The following is a 19,223-nucleotide window of genomic DNA, read 5'->3' as shown; positions in this document are numbered from 1 at the left end:
TAAAATCAGCCGAATTTCAATTTCATGGGAATCGTAAGTTCTGAATTTTGGACACAATATGTAAGTTAACTGATTTGAGGTACTTTGGTTCAAAAAAAGTCCCACTTTGTTCAGTTAAATGTTGCAGAAACAAAAGTTTTATAGTATAATCTATAGAAAGTACCCATTTAAACAATTTTAAAGCAAATAGAATTCATTTAAAGAGATTTATTATAACCTCCTAAATAGATAATTAATGATGGAGTTAATGTTAATAATAATTGATTGTCTAAAACTCACTTTACTCTGCTTCTTTGTAGGGCTGATGCTAGTAACAAGCAGAAGAAATGCAAAAATACTTGCAAAATACAACAATAATTGTTTCTTTGAAAACCGGAGGTAATCAACATGGTACTATTCCTACTTATTACACTATGATAATTTTCTTTAATCAACAGTGGCAGAAGCACAGCTGTTCCCAGTGGTCATAAAGATGCTTGATTTCCCGTTTTGGTAAATATCTAGTAGCATTCCAGATGTAAAACATTTGTATGTGAAAAATAAGCCAAAAAAAGATAGGGTAGCAGCAGCAGAATCTTTACTTTATCATAATAACATTGGAAGCTTTTCCTCCCCTAAATCAGCAATCTCCTGTTTTTAAATATCAATAACAATAACAATATTTATGTTCTCCTTTATAGTCCTGAATCTGGAGGTAGCAAATTAAAATAAAATTAGTCTAATAAAAAGAATCATATATTTGAAACTGAGGACAAAACCCTTCAAAACGTGATAAAACAGGATTCTCAGGTACCCAGCCTACAATGTTTTTCCTAATTTTGTCTACACTCAAGCAAATGCTCTAAATTCTAAAATTTTCACAGAAAAAAAATACCTGGACTTTACTTCTTTCACTGTACTGGATTGTTTATTTGCTAATACCTAGTGGCTTATGTTATTGCCTATTCAATTGCCATTCCATGTTGAAGTTATGATGTGTGTTATGAAACTCTTCTCCTACATATAAATATTCCTTGGCCCAAGAACCATTACTACTCTGTGATTAACTACACATTTGAATATATCTCGGACAATAAAGAGTTACAATGTTCTTTCAATTGTCAAAACACTGACTATTTTTCCTACCTGTATTGTAGTGTTTTGTGCAGTAACAAAGATCTTTATCTTCTTTCAACAAAAACTGTGGCAAAGTGAGTCCTTCAGCTACTTGTACAGCACCGTTTTCTTGCCATTCAAATACAAGGTCATTCATTGTATAACCAACTAGGAAAGGAAGTAAAACAAGGTTGAATGAAAATTAACACATATTTAATGCCAAAATTTTCTCCAATTCAACAGTGCAGGATCAAATATAAAAAAAGAATACTGTTCTCAAATAAAAATCTCTGAATCACTTACATGTGGCTCATATTAAATTATTTGCGTGAAATTTAACGTGTATGAATTTCTGGAGTATTATATGAGAAAACAAAACTTCTGCACCAGTCATGTCATTGCTTTATTAATTTTAACTCATAAAATAAGATAAGCCTTGATGGAAGTAATATACCAATAATTTTATCATATATAGGTTGTCCTCGGCTTACAACAGTTCTTTTAATGACTGTTCAAAGTTACAATGGCACTGAAAAAAGTTATTTATAACTGTTTTTCACACTTATAGCCCCATGGTCACGTGATCAAAATTCAAACACTTGGCAACTGCTTCATATTTATGATGCTTGCAAAGTTCCAGGTTCATGCAATCACCTTTTGCAACCTTCTAACAAGCAAAGTCAGTGGTGAAGCCAGATTCAGGTAACTACTCTAACTTACAACTATAGTGGTTCACTTAACAACAGTGGCAAGAAAGGTTGTAAAATGGACAAAATTTACTTAACAAATGTCTCACTTAGCAACATAAATTTTGGGCTCAGTTGTGGTCATAAGTTGAGGATACTTGTATTTGACAGCAATCTGATCTAACCAATGATATAGTATAGAAATTGGTGGTAAGTCACATGTAAAATCTAATTACAATTATACCACTTCAAGACAGTCTATTAAACTTAATAACTGATGATGTTAGAGATGTGCATTATGAATTCTTTTTTTTTGAAAATTTTATTTGGATTTTCACAAAAACAAAATACAAATAAAACATCTTTTTTGAAAATAGCATGGTCCCAGGTTAACACTTCTTCATACAGACACAAAACTCAATTTCATGCTCATTTTTATATTCTATTCCATATCTTATTACCATTTTATATTTTCTACATAGTTTTTGCCCTCTTCTAATTTTCTCAACTTTGTTTTGATTATCTCAATTCAAATCATTATATTTATACTTTTGTATAAATATGTCCTGTTACAATTTCACATTATCTTTTCTTATTAAACAAATTTTTCCCTGTAGTTACCAATTAGAGTATGACACCTTTATATCCTTTAATTTTATCCATTCAAGCTCTTAGTTAAGCTTCAATGTATAGCTTTAAGATAATAGCATTCAATATAATACATAACTTCCAATCAAATTCTGCTTGGTACATTCTTAAAATAGACACTATATTCTTAAAAAATAATAATATATATATATATATATATATATATATATATATATATATATATATATATATATATATATATGTGTGTGTGTGTGTGTGTGTGTGTGTGTGTGTGTGTGTGTGTGTAAATAAAACACATTCCATTCCAATTCAATTCTATCATTAATATGCATTAAAATCTTAACATCTTTAACATTATTTTTTCAGTTGAATATCATACTTCCTTGGGAACACTTATAAACTTTCCATAGTTAATTCTTTTTTTCCATATTTCTCACATATTTTTATAAATCATTACTAATAATTAAAAATGTTCCCTTTTAATTCTCTCAATCATTTTAATTCATTTATTTATTAACAAACATCCCACTGCATTACAATAAATATTTTATCCATCATCATATTTTCTAAAGTTATTTCTATTTGTGATATAACAAAGCTATCTTATGTACCTTTGCAGAATCCCTTTTACAATTAAATTTTCACCCATTATCTCTAAACAAACTTATGGTTACAATCCTTATATCTTTTCCCTGTTTCTCCATTTCTTGTTTCTGTCTTCTACAACTACTTTTCCTTGCCTTCTTCCCCCTCTTCTTCTCCCTCCCCTTCTTACCCCCTCGTCTCTCTACTTCGAACTCTCTCATCTGTAATCTCCTCTTCTGTTGCTTTCTAATATTATACTTATCTTTCAAATTGTTCTTCTTTTTGGTTGTTTTTTCTAATCTTAAACCTTTCACTCCCTTTCCCCCCTTTTCTTCCCCCGCCTTAAAATGATTTGATCATTAAAGATGGCTTCTTCTTTGTCCCAATCTTCTTGTTCTGCAGGCGTTTCTTGTTGCTTCTCATAGTTCCAGATCTCCATTTCTAAGAATTGAAACATGAAGCCAAAAGAACTTCTCCCTTCTTGTGTGTCTTCTTTCCATTTTTTAAGTTCCGTTTTCAGTTCTTCTAAGAGTGATACCATTTTAAAAACTTTTAAACAACCACCCAGTTAATTTTAGTCATCTAGATGCAAAAACCAAAAATCACCAAGTAATCCAAATAATCCAAGGCTGTTTCTACTTGCTTCCCCCCACTTCTCTTCCTGGGGTTCTATTATTTTGTTACCAAGTTTCCATTAAAATGTATCTTTGAGGCATCTTGTTAAAATTTCACTGTAAGTTCCTTTTAATTACAGTTCCATTCCTTAATTCCAGGCAATCTCCTCCATTATTCCAGATCCTGCCCTTCTATTCTTTTTTTTCTCCTTTCCAGCTTTTAAAAACTTTTAAATGTCCAGAAATCTTTATTTATCCCTTTGACTTTTATTTTCAGCTTAGATGCCTATTAATGTCAAAGTGGATTTTTTTTTCAGTTTCTTGCTTAAGTCTCTTAGCTGTCAGTATAAGGAAGGGAAGAAAAAAACCCTAATCCTTTCCCTTCTCTCTCTCCTTCGTAGCTTCAAAATCTTCTTTGGAAACAATGTTGTTAAGTTTAAATTCCAGGGTACCTTATTTGTTGCTTTTGCTGTTTGAACCGGTCAACCAAAACTTTCTCTTCTTATCTTCCTCCTGCACAATCTTTTCTGAGTTCTTCTTTGTGGTGGCCATTTCTGACCGCCGCTACAACCGCCTTCAGGAAAGGGAGTAATGGCCAGCTGGGGAGGAGAGATGCGGCTATCCTCAACCCTGCAGGCAGTCTCCCCCCTCTTCACCACCTCTACAGGGTGGCTTAGCCCCGAAACCAGCTGGCTCGGGGCGCTCCAGCGGTGAGCACGGATCGAAGCCTCGGAGAGACGAGGTTTTGGTCTGTTGCCGAAGAAGCTCAAACCGGAAGTCCCTGCATTATGAATTCTGAACTCATCTAATTCTTTTATTTTTGCTAATAGAGATCATAAGTTCCCCAAAAGCAGAAGAGGAAGTTCTAAATCACTGAATAAGATCCAGGTGTTCTGAAAGTAACATAAAATGATCTCTATAAAATATTGCTAAAGATGAAGTTGCAGAGAATTCATTTGATGCAGGGGTTAAGATGCTGGCCTAGAATCCAGGAAACTTCCAGGCTTCCCTTCAGCACAAAACCCAACTTTGGGCTAGTCCCTTTTTCAGTTCAATCCATTTTATGAAATTGTGGTGAGGAAAAGTGGAGGCAGGATTATTAGATATGTTCACTATTTCGATTGTATGTACTATATATACTGTATATATGCATATATGTATGGTGGGCTATCAATCGAAATAACAGTAGAATTATTTAACATCTTACAACATGATGCAATTAAGATACTACGCACAGTTTGTCGACAAGTATGGAAATTTTACCAATACCAAATATTAGAAAGGATCAATTCGTAAGAGCTGTAGTGACCCAGTGGTTAGAATGCAGTATTGCAGCCTTTCTCTGCCCACTGCCAGGAGTTCAATCCTGACTGGTTCAGTTTTGACTCAGCTTTCCATCCTTCTGAGGTTGATAAAATAAAGACCCAAATTGTTGGGGACAATATGCTGACATTTGTAAATTGCTCAAAGAGTACTATAAAACACTATGAATATATGTTGTGCTATTGCTAAATGCTGTTGCTATTTCAAGACAAAAAAAAATGCTCAGAAAAGTCAAAACTACCAGATGTTTGCACTTATCACAGGTGGCAGTAAGATAGAGCTAAAAGTTTGGCAATTCAGATCTTGGGAATAACTGGGACCAAAACAGCCCAGGTGAAAATGGGCTTCCACTATAAACCTTAATTATTTAATTCATATGCAAAATATTTCAAAATACTGGATTGGAAAATTTTGAAATTAAAATTGCTGCAAAAAAACAACAAAACCTAACAAAGTTTAGTGGTACAACAATGATAGCTGGGAGTGAGGAAGACTCAAGGAATTTCTTGCTGAAGGTAAAAGAAGCAAGGACAGAAGCTCGTATGCTGCCAATAATAAAAAAATAGCTAAGATTTTGTCTATAAGAATTTCCAACCTATGATGGGAGATAAAGTTGAATAATCTTTTTAAGCTTTCCCTTTCAAAATTATATCAAAATTACAGGGTGAGTATAGTCATAAAACAGAGTCATTTGCTACATGGAAAAATATTATGATAGATCTAAACAAAATATTAAAATGCAATAGGGAATAGGGCTTTTCATCAAAGAGTGAAATAGCATTGACCTGGAAATGTTTTGGCTGATTTTCTACTCCAAAATGACCTTGAGGCACATCATCATTATGCAGCACAGCTTAGCTTCCAGAACTACTATTGTGTGCTTCTCCTTTACTAAAGAACTAATATCAGCTGCATGAAAACTTTTTGAGACAAACTTTTTGGCCCAAATTCTAAATAGGATGCAAGTGCAAACTTGAGTCAGTGCAAACAAATTCTTGAGAGCCATAGCCCTATTTGTAGCCCTAGCAATTAACACAAGGTTAGTTTGGAAACAGGAATGCTTAAAGTTCTGGTAAGAGTATGGATTTTGATTGCTAATTTTTGGCTGAAACTACAAATTTCCAAACAAACTTGCCACCTTTCCCTCAAACTGAAAATTGCTGGTATAGCAGAAGCTTATCTCATAGGAGTTTATGAATAATTTTCCCCTAATTAATGAGTTCCCCATGACTAATAGGGACATTCTGTATTAGAAAACATTTCTTTGCCAAGATTATGTAATCTTTAATGTTTGTTTTTTCCAAACATTATTACTCAAATTGAGTGACTACTTAATGTACTGGGACTTCAACTTACCAAGTTTCTTACTTCACTGGCTTGGAATCCTGGAAGGTGTAGGAGCATAATTTGAACATGGAAAAAGAAGTTTCCTGTGCATGAAAGTTCATATTATCACAAATAATAGTAGATAATGTATCTCATGAATAGATTAATTTATACTTACAACTTTCCAGTTGCATTATACAGGTCTGGACATCCATTGGAAAATTTTTGAGATCCATTGGACAAGAAAGAATTAAAGTCAACCTGAAAGAATGCAAAGCATGATAAAACAAAAAGAATATTTTCTTCACATACATTTCCTTACGTCCATCTACAATAAGGAGGAAAATTGGCAAATCCAGCACATGTATAATTAATACAAAATAATAAACTACACTTCATTTAAATGATGAAATATTATAAAGTTGTCTTTGTATTAGACTCCAAGTGCTTAGAATTGATTTTAAAACTGCAATTTTATCAACCTTTCTTGGAAACGAACCTCATAAAATCAGAGAAACCTATTTATGAATAAACATCTCCAAATTTTATTTTGTATTTTTGCAGAATTCTCTACATATAATTTGTGCTTATGTTGAGCAATATGGTACATTATAACCTAATCCTGTATCTTTCATTGATTTGTGAAATTATTATAAAAACAACATATTCAGTGTTTCAAATAATAGCCATATGAATGATTTCTGTTACAAATAATTTAATTTTTCATTTCAAATAAAAGTATCTTTGTTAGACTTAAAAATTTAGGAGAATCAATGGAAGAATTTTGACAGAGAATAGATGATATATGCTATAGTATAAAGAACAAATTATTAGAAAACCTATTCCAGATACATTCTGAAAAAAATAAACATCTTTGAACAAACACAGGAGTATTGAACCCTTATGCAGAATTAGTGCAATCTACAATATGTGTATTCTGAAATGCATTGTATGCTAATGAACTACAACTTAAACCTCATATATGCAATGAAGTTATGGAACATTTAAGGAAAAGGCAGAATTTTTAAATATTGGATATAGTTATATCACAGATTTTTGATAGAAACAAATATAGACAGCTTATACCAGGAGCACGCAAATTAGCTTTGTAGGCAAACTGAAAGAAGGAACTCTTTAAGCATTGGGAAAAAATTGAGAAGTTAAAAATTCTACTAAGGCTTTTAGTAATTTTTATTTATAATTACTGAGTTTGTAAATCAATGCGAATCTATAAAAGCAACAATCATTATGCTTAAATGGAACTTAGATAACCTTGAAATTGTGCTATAACCTCATATTTTTGTACTCAACAATTTACCTGATAGAATAAAGAACATTTCCATTTTTAAAAATTCGAAGCAACTTATTGTCAGTTGTTACTTCATGAAAGTTGGCACCCTTTTCATTGGCAAAAAATAAATCAGGTTTCCAGATTGAATCCAGCATGGATGGATCTAAATCTAAAGAGTCGTCTGGATATTCACTATAAGAAAGGCGTGGATCATTCCAGTTCTGACGGAGAAAAATGTTCACTCGATAATCCTAAGGAAAAAAACAAAAAATGAAAACAAGAAAGTTATTTTTATTGTTACATTTAATTGGATAATACATATAGTATTTAATTAACTTCTCTAATTAATGAAAACAAATTATTTAGCCTGACACATATTTTAAAAATATGCTTTTAAAATACTCGGCATATTATTGTATGAAACCTAACCATTGAATAACCACATTGATCTCTATTTTCTCCAGGAATTTGTATAAAAGCAAAAAGTAATGTCATATTTGTGTAAAGGGATTACTACATAAACCTTATATTTACTCTTCTTACACTGCATTTATCAGAAAGAAATTTGGGACAGGCGACAAAAATGTTTTAATAGCTGTTCATTTGCAGGATTTTCTTCAAGAGTGAAAATCATGATTTCCAAAGGTATAATAAGTAACTAGCAAGGCAAAGCTCCAGCATTCACCATTGCTATGAACTATTTTACTGCTATATATATTTTTTTAATATCACATCAGAGGAAAGGGTGAAGAAGAGGAGTAATGTATAACTGACTGATTTAGGAAATTTTCACTTTAAGACACTTAGAACCATAGCCTGCCTCAAAATATGGGCAGATGAGTGTACAGTGAGGAAATTAGAATAGAATAGAATAGAATAGAATAGAATAGAATAGAATAGAATAGAATAGAATAGAATAGAATAGAATAGAATTCTTTATTGGCCAAGTGTGATTGGGCACATAAGGAGTTTGTCTTGGTGCAAAGGCTTTCAGTGCACATTAAAGAAAAGATACATTCGTCAAGAGTCAAGGTACAACACTACTTAGAAGAAAAACAGATTAAAATTACATGAACCATTAACTTTCTTTTCCAATTAAGCAGGATATGTTCTTGGAAACATTGCATATATAATTGGTTGTTCATTTGCAAATCCTTTCAATTATTCTCTTTTGTATTAATTATTATATTTATTCATAGTAATTCATAATCTTTTAATTATTATACCATAATATCATCAGTCATTCATTAAAAACTATATAGTTTCTAAGAGTTCCACCAACTTGATGGCATATAATCAATCAACTTATGAGAAAAAAAAATGTCCAATGAGCTTGCTGCTTTGCTCCCGGACATTTCTCAGGGCTTTGGGGTGAAGTGTCCTAATCGTTTATAAAGATCCTGAGTGATCAGTTGGTTTTGTGACAGGTTAATAGGTTGAATCACAAGACTGATTGGGACTGATTCTGGTCTTGTGACTTCTAACTGGTTGCTGTCAGGTGTGAAATTGAACTGGTGAGGTGGTGGCTGCTTCTGTCATCAATTGATGGTTAGGATGGTCTGCTTCCTTATAGGTTCATATGCTGGTACTACGTCAATGTGTTTGTTGATGAACCAGTTGGTAGAATGCCAGGCTTTGATAAAGTGCCTGATGGGTGTTTGGTGCCAATGACTTTGTCTTTGTTCCATTCAAACCAATGTTGTTTGTTGTCAATGTTATTGATGATCAAGGACTTTGAATCATGCTGTTTGACAGCCAGCTGGTGTTCATGATTCTGGTTTTTACCTCTTGTCCTATCTGTCTGACATTGAACTGGTTAAAATTGTATACCAGAAACCCACACACATGAACCAAATCCTTAACTTTTCCAGCAACCACAACACAGTACACGAAAGAAGCTGTGGCCAGACTCTCTTCAAGAGAGCCAGAACACACTGCAGCACCAAATCCCTAAGAGAAGCAGAGGAGAAATACCTCTTCAATATTTTTCTCCACAATGGTTATCCCAGGAATTTTGTACTGTGATGCATGACATCTAAACCCAGAAAGCCACACAGAAAAGTGCAACATGGAAACAAATCCTGCCATACATCAAAGGAACATCAGAAGTGGTTGCCAGGCTACTGCAACCTGTAGGAATAACAATAGCCCACAAACCCACATTCATACTCAGACGGAAACAAAGTTCAAAGACAGGACATAGAAGGAAGCACCAATGTAAGAATCAGCTGCAACAATTGTGACCAGTCTGCCCAATTGTATGTTGGGCAGACAGGACAAAAGCCAGAAACTAGAATCCATGAATACCAGCTGGCTGTCAAACGGCATGACCCAAAGTCCCTGATCACCAGTCACATCGACAACAAACAACATGAGTTCAACTGGAACAAAGTGTTCTAATCCAATCTTTGCAAACAATGAGAAACCACTTACTCATGAGTAAAACAAACACCCTTTTAAAACAGGGCAGGAACAGTCTTTATTCACATTGGAAAGGCAAAACCAAAAATAATTAGTCACAAATGAAAGTCTTTCCCCCTTCTGAAAACAGGGCACATCTCTGTTCACATGAGAACTCAAAATAAAAACTCCTTCTATGATTAAGTCAAGCAGGAACAGTTCCTGTTCACCCTGGCTGAGGCAAATTCACTATTATTTCCTAGCAGGGAGACTCAGTTGGCACCTCAAATACAAATCTGGTTCTGGCAAAGATAAGTGGACTCAACTGATATCCAAACTCTGTCAAGGATCTTGGAGTACTCATCTCTAATGACCTAAGTACTAGAGCCCACTGTAACTACATAGCCAAAAAGGCGTTAAGAGTTGTTAACCTAATCTTACGTAGCTTTTTCTCTGGTAATATTACACTAATAACTAGAGCATACAAAACATTTGCTAGACCAATACTCGAATACAGCTCATCAGTCTGGAACCCACATTACGTATCTGATATTAAAACAGTTGAGAAAGTCCAGAAATATTTCACAAGAAGAGTTCTCCACTCCTCTGCTCGTTGCAGAATACCTTATGCCACCAGACTCAAAATTCTAGACCTAGAAAACCTAGAACTATGGCACCTTCAGTCCAATCTAAGTATAGTGTATAAAATCATACATTGCAATGTCCTACCTGTCAATGAATACTTCAGCTTCAACCATAACAACACAAGAGCAAACAATAGATTTGCTCAAGGTTAATTGCACCAAACTTGATTGCAGGAAATATGACTTCAGCAACAGAGTGGTCAATGTCTGGAATACTCTACCTGACTCTGTTGTTTCTTCCCCAAACCCCAAAAACTTAACATTAGATAAGGTGCATAAGCGCACCAATTGTGCCTACTGTCCCTGTCCTATTGTTTCGTTTCTTTTCTTTTTTAAAATTTTTCTTATATGTATCCATGTATGCATAACTATGTTTTTACTTACACCTATTATCTTGTAAGCAATTGACAAAAATAAATAAATAAATAAATAAAAATATACACTGGAAAATGAATGGTTGTCTGTGACAGGCCACTCCCAAGCCCTACTATTTATTTCCCAGCCAGAGATGTATTGGCTAGCATCTATGACTTCTTTTCTCTCAATGGGCTTATTGCCTTCCAATGCTCAACAGAGCCTTCCAAATGCTCCAAAACTGGCCCTCCCACCTCTCCTCACCTGACTCTGCTGCTAGCTCTGCTGGAAGCTGACAAGCCACAATCATTGGCCATGCCAAAACCAGTCAGGAATACAAGTAAATCGAAGCCTGGCATTCTACCAACAGCCTATCAACAAACGCATTGACTTAGAACCAGTGTATGAACCAATAAGGAAGCAGACCATCCAAACCACCAATTGACAACAGAACTGACAACTCTCTCATCAGCTGAATTTCATGCCTCAACATCAACCAGTCAAAAGACACAAGATCAGAAATAGCCTTGTGATTCAATCACTCTTGTGAGTCAACCAGTCACAAGACCAACTGATCATCCAGGAAGTAAATGAACAGGACACTTCATCCCAAAAGCTTGCTGAAGATGTTATCTAGTTTGGCAACAAAATGTTTGGGAGCCAAGCAGCAAGGTTGGAGGACAAACTTCTGCCTAAATTTACAACCTGAGCTACAAATATTCTCCATAATTTCTTTAAAAAATGTGTCTAATGCTGCTGTTTGGTAATTCCTGCTGGAAATGGCAGAACTATAATCACATTTTTTCCAACCAATAGATCAGAATGGACTTTACAGGTTTGCAAAATAGCAGAGGCAATTTGTGTTACAGAGGAAAACATGTAAATCGAGATCCTATATGCAGATAAGTTGATGCTCAATTTTTTTTCTCAAAATATGTTGAAAATATGATAAAAATGCCTCTCTCTGTAGATGCTCAAAAATTCTGTATGTTTTAATTTTCATAATTGGCATATATGTGGGTAGCATGGTATACGTTTGTAATTTCATATGACATTAGTTATGTAGCCAGAGCAAATATTGAGGATCTGTCTTATGATAGAATAGAATAGAGCTGGAAGGGACCTTGGAGGTGTTCTAGTCCAGCCCCCTGTTCAAGCAGGAGAATCTATGCTATTTCAGATAAGTGACTGTCTAGTCTCTTCTTAAAATCCTCCGGTGATGAAGCACCCATGATTTCTGAAGGCAAGATGTTCCACTGATTAATTGTCCTCACTGATAGGAAGTTTCTCCTTAATTCCAGATTCTAGAAACCATTATTTCTTGTTCTGCTTTCTGGTGCTTTAGAGAATACCTTGACCTGTCTTCTCATTGGCAGCCCCTCAAATACTGCTAATTCTTCTTTTCTTTGGGCTAGCCAAACTCAAATCCTGCAGTCGTTTTTCATATGTTTTAGTCTCCAAGCCTTTGATCATCTTAGTTGCTCTTCTCTGAATTTTTTTTCCAAAGTCTCAATTTCTTTTTTCTAAGAAAAAAGAAAAATGGTGACCAAAATCAGTTGCAATATTCCAGGTGTGGTCTTATTAGGGTTTATAAAGTGGTAATAATACTTTATCTCATCTTGATTCTATGCCTCTGTTTTACAACCCAAGATTGTATTAGCTTTTTTGGCTGCTGCTTCACACTGCTGGCTCATATTTAAGTGATTATCCATTAGAACTCCAAAGTTCCTGTCACAGTTCCCGTTTTTGAGCCAGGGCTCACCTAATCTGTACTTATACCTTTGATTTTTCCTGCCTAAATGCAAAGCTTTGCTGTTCTAGTATTAAAATTCATTTTGTTGGATGGGGCCAATTTTTCAAGTTTGTCAAGATCTTTTTGGATCCTGAGCTTGTCTTCTGAGGTATTGACTAATCCTGCCAGTTTAGTGTCATCTGCAAATTTGATGAGTTCCCCTTCTATTCCCTCATCTAAGTCATTTATGAAGATATTGAAGAGTACTGGGCCTAAAATGGAGCCTTGTGGTACCCCACTACCTATTTCTTTCCATATGGATGTAGTACCATTAAGGACTACTTGTTGAGTACGGTTTGTCAGACAGCTACAAATCCATTTGGTGGTAATGTTATCTATTCTACATTTTTCTAGCTTACCAAGAAGTAAGCTTTATTCTACTTTGTCCAATACCTTACTGAAATTGAAGTATATTACGTCCACAGCATTTCGCTGATCTACTAATAGTCACTTTATGAAAGAATGGAATAATGATGGTAAAGCACAAGAACAACATATTTGATTCAGGATAATATATGAAGCTATTACTATTTCAATGTTTTTATTGTTTGGAAAAATTGAGGAATATGTCTTAAAGTCATTGCTAATGTAGTAGTTATATATTAGATATTTCATTTAAAAAATATATTATAAGACTTTAAAAAAATGAAAAGTATTTTCTTCTCCAGCCCTCAATTTCTTTTTCTATATTAAAGAAACTATTCACCTGATAACTTCTGACAGCCTCTCCAACCATAGAAACTGCTTAGTGAATCATGAAGGCAGAATTAAAATCCTTCTGGCAATGTTGGCACTTTCTGAAATAATGTCTCTGATGATGTTCATTGACAGCTGAACATTTAAGAGTTTAGATATGACCTTCCCTGCTGTTCTTTGAGATAGAATATATGTTCAGTGACCTATTCAAGATTATGTATGCACCTGTAAGCCATTCAGCATTACAGGACAGAAAATAATAGCTCACTTTTTATATTCAGTTCTATTGTAAAAGTGTCTCAGTGCTCACTTAAATTTCCCTGAATAATATTTTTATTTCTATAAATTCCTAGTGAACATGACAAAAGCTGGCATAAGAGGATTGAAGGTAATTCATAATAATTATATTAATTTGACCAAAGACACAAGATAAACAAAAAAATTCTTGCCTTATTTAATTTTCAGAGTGAAATGGATTCCCTTGCTTTAAACAATAAGCTTCACTGTTAACTCTTAAATGAATTTTTTCTATTCTGCTCTCTTATTTTCTCTTCCTGCTTTTATCTTGCAATTATCACAAATTTCATTCTGGCCTTAATTTTCTTTCAAAACAGTTACGTTAGTTTCCTAAGAACAACTACCAACAACCTGGATTTCCAATTTTATTGCTAATGTCCAGAATTGACATTATGCATACTGATCTCAATTTTTTTAAAACAAGTAACTTTTTTACTTTTTAAAAAAATAACTACCAATCTGAATTTGGTAGAACTGACCATTGTGATTAAAAACGTAGCAAATTCATAATCACACCAGACGTAGTTGTTTGAAAACAAGGGAAGTTTCCAGCAATTGCATGGCTGTGTTCAGACAGTTTTCTTAGAAACAAGAAATAGAAGTTTGTCACTGTATTTTTCTAGGAAATGTTTTAAACTATTTTAAAAGTTTAGATAGAGCCCTGGGAATTCTTAGTTATATCTTACTTATGCTTTTGGGGATCCAACAAAAGTGACTAAGTGGTGGATGAGATTGGAGACACTTTATATCTGGAGAATTTTTCATGCATAACATACACTAGACTTCAGTAGTTTGCTTTATCTATTTAAAGCATTTATATTCTACCTATCTGAAACTTGAGTATTTATGTAGAATAAAAGAAGTAAGAATAAGAGGCATTGAAATAATACTACATATGTAAATTGTTCAGGCTAGTTGAATTCCAAAGGAAAAGTGCTGTTTCATTTTCATCTTGAGGCCAATAAAATAGGAAAAATGTTCAATACATACAATGGTCATTTACATTACATTTACGTTTATAAACTTTGCTGATGTCTGCTCTCCAACAGGAGAAATTGAACATAATGGAGTTCTGCTTTTCATAAACTATTTTTTTATCTGCAGTTAGAATAATCTAAAGGCAAGAGTTTATTCCCCAGTTTCATTGCTAAAATACATGTAGTTGACATAAAATAGGTCTTTAAAAATAAGAATAAGTAGAATAGTAGGTCTTTAAAAATAGTAGGTATATAGTAAATATAGTAATAGTAGAATAGTAGGTCTTTAAAAATAAGAATACAGGCACAAGGGTTATTTCCTGAAACTTTATTATTTTAACTACTCCCATTCTGAATGGAAAATTATAACTATTTCAAAAGGAATTCCTTTCCCATATGAGCAAGACATTCCTTTTTCAAACTACTGTATTTAAAATGTTCTTTACAAGTTCTTCTTGCAGCTTTATCTTTGTAATAGTATTCTGAGTGTTGCTCTCATTAAACCTTTTGGGAAAAAAAGTCATTTCAGTTCACTAAAGTTTACTGTAGACAAAAGAAAATAGCTTCTTCCACTGGAGTGAATGGGAAAATTATGCTAAGTGGAATTTCTACATTCAAATGGAGTTTTAAATTAGTTTTTGGTTAATATGTTTCCAAAGGAATTCGGTTAGTGCTTACTAGCAGTATTTCATGCAATTTCAGCAAGGTTATAATAAAATATGGTGCTTTATGCTTTTATATTGTCAATAATTAATGTAGAAATGAATAGGTTCTATGGCTTTATTTTTAAAGAGATGCAGGCAAAAATGCTACTTACAAAGATTGTGTTATTAATCTTTGACTGTATTATATTGATTTGTATTGTTATTATAATTCAGAATTTGTAAAAAAAAATAAACTGTTATGATCTGAAATCATTGAACCCTTTTTTATTCTAAACTACAATAGTTTCAGCTGATATCAATTCTAAAATACTGTTTTTTAAAAAATTGAACAATACAAATACAACCTTTTCCTAGATAATTTACAATTGCCAGAGTTTCCCAATACCATCATGCAATTGGTATTTTAAAAGAAGAATTAAGTAAAGGAAACATTTTGATATTGCTCATTCTGTAGTCTAAAGAAAGCATGCATGCTTTAAAGCCTGTCTGTATTTGCTCTATGAAGTCCTACAGCACAATTCATTAGTCAAGAAAAATTATGCCAGCTCTGTATTTGTTCCAAACATGTGCATATTTTTAAGTCTTTAAACATTCACAAAACGTTATACTTAGTTTTTTTTCTTACAATAGTAAATAAATAACATCTTACTGTATATACCACACGGCTGAATTTAAAAAGTGCATATATATTTAGTGAGGCATAACTATGAGATAAAGCTGGAAGGTGGAAAGGTAGAATTAAAAGTGGAATTTTGAGACCATGCCAAAAATTAAAGAATCTTAATTAAATACTCTGCCATCCTGACACCTTATAATGGTGTAGTGTAGCAACACAGATACCAGACAACATTTTTGTTTTGATTGGTTGACAATCTTAATTACAATAATTAATGCTATTTTTAATCTAATTAGAATTAAAATGGTTTTCTCCTACCTATTGGATACCGCAGTTAGTTGCCTAACAATTGTGGAAAAAATAATATGAGATTGAAATGAAAAAAAGATACCTTGTTTTGAAAATCATCACAATACTTCCTGTACCTTAGCTATTACAAATTTCAGTAATGCTTTTTTTTTGCACTGATAAATTTATTTGACAACGATGAGTTCACTAATAAGCTACGTGCCCAAAGCTGTGATTACTGACTGTGGCTGCAGATGCACTGATTTTTATGTAATCCCCATGCTTATACTTAATTTTAGTGTAAACTCATCACTAAGTGACTGAACTAGTGATGAAACAAATGCTGGGAATTCACTTTGCAACTAAAGTATGCCAAGTATTCTGCTATTTTGGTTTTACATGTCTCTACATTTATCATTTTCTCGAAGTGATGCTAAAGTTATGACAGAAATGTATTTAGTTTGCATTTAAACATGAACGTCCTAACTGACGTCTCTCCAGCATAATAACAGCTATCCTTATTAGGCTGAAGATCTCCCATTCTTTTTCCATGAGCCAATGAAAAGTCCCCAGAGAGGATTTGAGTGTAATAGTATCACTCATTATCAATTGATAATGTTATGCCTTCTTTCTTTCTTTTTTTTTGAAAGTGATACAATCGCCACTTATTTTCTGCAAATTTGTTCAGCTTTTTAAAAATTCATTTGCTTTGATGGCCATCTTTGTATCCCCAGGAAACAAATTCCTTTACTTAATTATGCACTATGTGTAACAGCATTTTTCTTTCTTTATTTTGAATTGTCCACCTATAACTTCAGTTGCTTCATATTTTGAAGAGGAATAAAAACCAATATCCATTCTCTCTTCATCACAAACAATTGCTTAAACCTTTACTGTAGAATTCTTTATAGACTAGACTAGACTAGTCTAGGATAGAATAGGATAGGATAGGATAGAATAGAATTCTTTATTGGTCAAGTATGACTGGACACACAAGGAATTTGTCTTGGTGCATACGCTCTCAGTGTACTTAAAGAAAAATAAAATACATTCATCAAGATTCAAGAATCATAAGGTACAACACTCAATAATAACCATAGGGTACAATAAGCAATCAAAAGTAAATGATTTGATTAGCTATGCACAAAGAAGTCAGTGTTGACTCCCAGCAACAAACAGATAGCTGGTCTCCAGGCCCCTTGAGTCTTCTAACATTGTACAATTTATTTTACTGCTGGTGGTCATCTTCTTCTTTCCTCCAACTTTTCCAAAACCTTTGATTTGTCATGGTATCTGGATTTTCATATACTATGTCTAAAATATTATAATTTAAATATTGTCATTTACCCCTTGAGTGAGAACTCTTGAATTGATTTGTTTTTTTTTCTTGGTTATTTATGGTGCTGTTAGGATATCCATGGAATTTAGGAATATTCTTTTATTGTGATTACCAACCAATTAAAATTTTCTTTTCCCCTCTACTTTCGTGGTTCCGAGTTATGCTCCCAACCAATTCAAGGCCTTGAGGCCTTGGCTTCCTCAAAAATCCTGTTTATTGGATTCATCATATCGGCACAGTAAAAGATGAAAACAACACTGAATAACTCTCGTGCTTTTGGTGTAATTAAAGAATAGATATTGTTCAGCCCCTTTGTGTCACAAGTCATGTTAGACAACCAAGCCGGTGATGAACTTTTCAGCACTCCCTTCTGCCATTGCTGATCTGGCGTTGGTTCTCAAGAGCCTTATTATTATTATGTCTGGCACATTGAGTGAAAGCATTCTACATCCCATAAGTCACCTGCCCCCATAAGGATGGCAACTAAGAAATGAAGCAAGAAAAATATGTCTTCAGTTAGAGTCATTTTGAAAGTTGACATCTGTACAAGAAAGCACAGCTGCTATTATGTTCCACACTAGAGAGTTATTGCAGCATTTTAATAATTTACTGTTCTTGTTCTAAATATTTCTCTATTATACAGTCAGATATATGGTCAGAATCATGCTATTCTCAGTATGCACACACCTGAAGACATCATGAAATTGGCAATTTTATTTATTTCCAAATAATCTCCTAAATTCAAGATTTTTCCAGATTTAGTTTTAAAAAGAAAAAAAATACATTTATAAGATGTACTAGGTAAACAGCAAAAACTAATATTCAGCATCACAAATCAAACACTGTCAGGATGAATAATTGGCAGGATAGATTATATTAAGACAATGTGTATAAACATTATCTCACGATTAATGAGATGTTCCAAAATGAAATGCCAAAAACAAAATGGGAATGAACTTAATTCCATTGCCATATACTGCATTTTTCTGATCAAGTACCTGTGTGACAGGCATACATTCAAAAATAGGGGAAATAGTAGCATTTGGTTTCCGCTTATACTGGGCCACTGATGAAAGAAAACAAAGTGCCATTGTGCTGCTCCTGCCCCTCCCATTAACAACTTTATTTCGTTTTTTGTTCTTTTTACTTGAGAAACAGCACAGTGGGTTAAAATTAGAGGGGGGTCTGGAGTAAGCGTTAACGTAGAGAATCAGTATAAAGATGGAGCAGTGTTATTTTGTCACTGCATAGAAGCAGACTTGGCACATCTTGGGTTTGTTAGGCTGAGCTTCCTGGAAGAGCAACAAGAGGCATACCAGAAGATGTAGCTTGCGTGACAGATTGCATAATATGTATGGTTTCTTTGAATTGATATTGGTTGGCTTTGTCAGTTGGAACGTTGACATAGTGTACATATGTATATGTATCATATATACAGTATCCATTGTATATTACTATAATTTCAGAATAATTTCACAATCTCTTTTATATTCTGTACGTTCATGCTTCTGAACAATCACTTTGCTGCAGTAGCTCATTTTGATAAATAGTCTGAGAATCCAACTTTTCAAAGCTTCTCTGCTCTTCTGCTCTGCTCAGCTCATGAAAAGGGCATTAACGGGATTC

At 33.6% G+C, this 19,223-nt stretch overlaps 1 protein-coding gene across 2 annotated transcripts in view; it reads right to left on the bottom strand.

Moving 5' to 3' along the window:
* Positions 1-19,223, bottom strand: part of GLRA3 (glycine receptor alpha 3) — an 82,769-nt gene that overhangs the window by 42,219 nt on the left and 21,327 nt on the right. For both annotated transcript variants that reach the window (XM_087936406.1, XM_087936405.1), the window contains exons 4-6: positions 7,557-7,780; positions 6,417-6,499; positions 1,126-1,263 (exon numbers count right to left, since the gene is read on the bottom strand). In XM_087936406.1, the coding sequence (XP_087792532.1) occupies positions 1,126-1,263; positions 6,417-6,499; positions 7,557-7,780 (445 nt within the window). The remainder of the gene's footprint in view (positions 1-1,125; positions 1,264-6,416; positions 6,500-7,556; positions 7,781-19,223) is intronic.

This window comes from Pseudonaja textilis, chromosome 6, assembly GCF_049901715.1.
Source record: "Pseudonaja textilis isolate UNSWEBS1 chromosome 6, rPseTex1.2, whole genome shotgun sequence".
NCBI classification, from domain to species: Eukaryota; Metazoa; Chordata; class Lepidosauria; order Squamata; family Elapidae; genus Pseudonaja; species Pseudonaja textilis.
The sequence above is the reverse complement of the archived record's forward strand: the minus strand, read 5'-3'. Positions and strand labels throughout refer to the sequence as shown.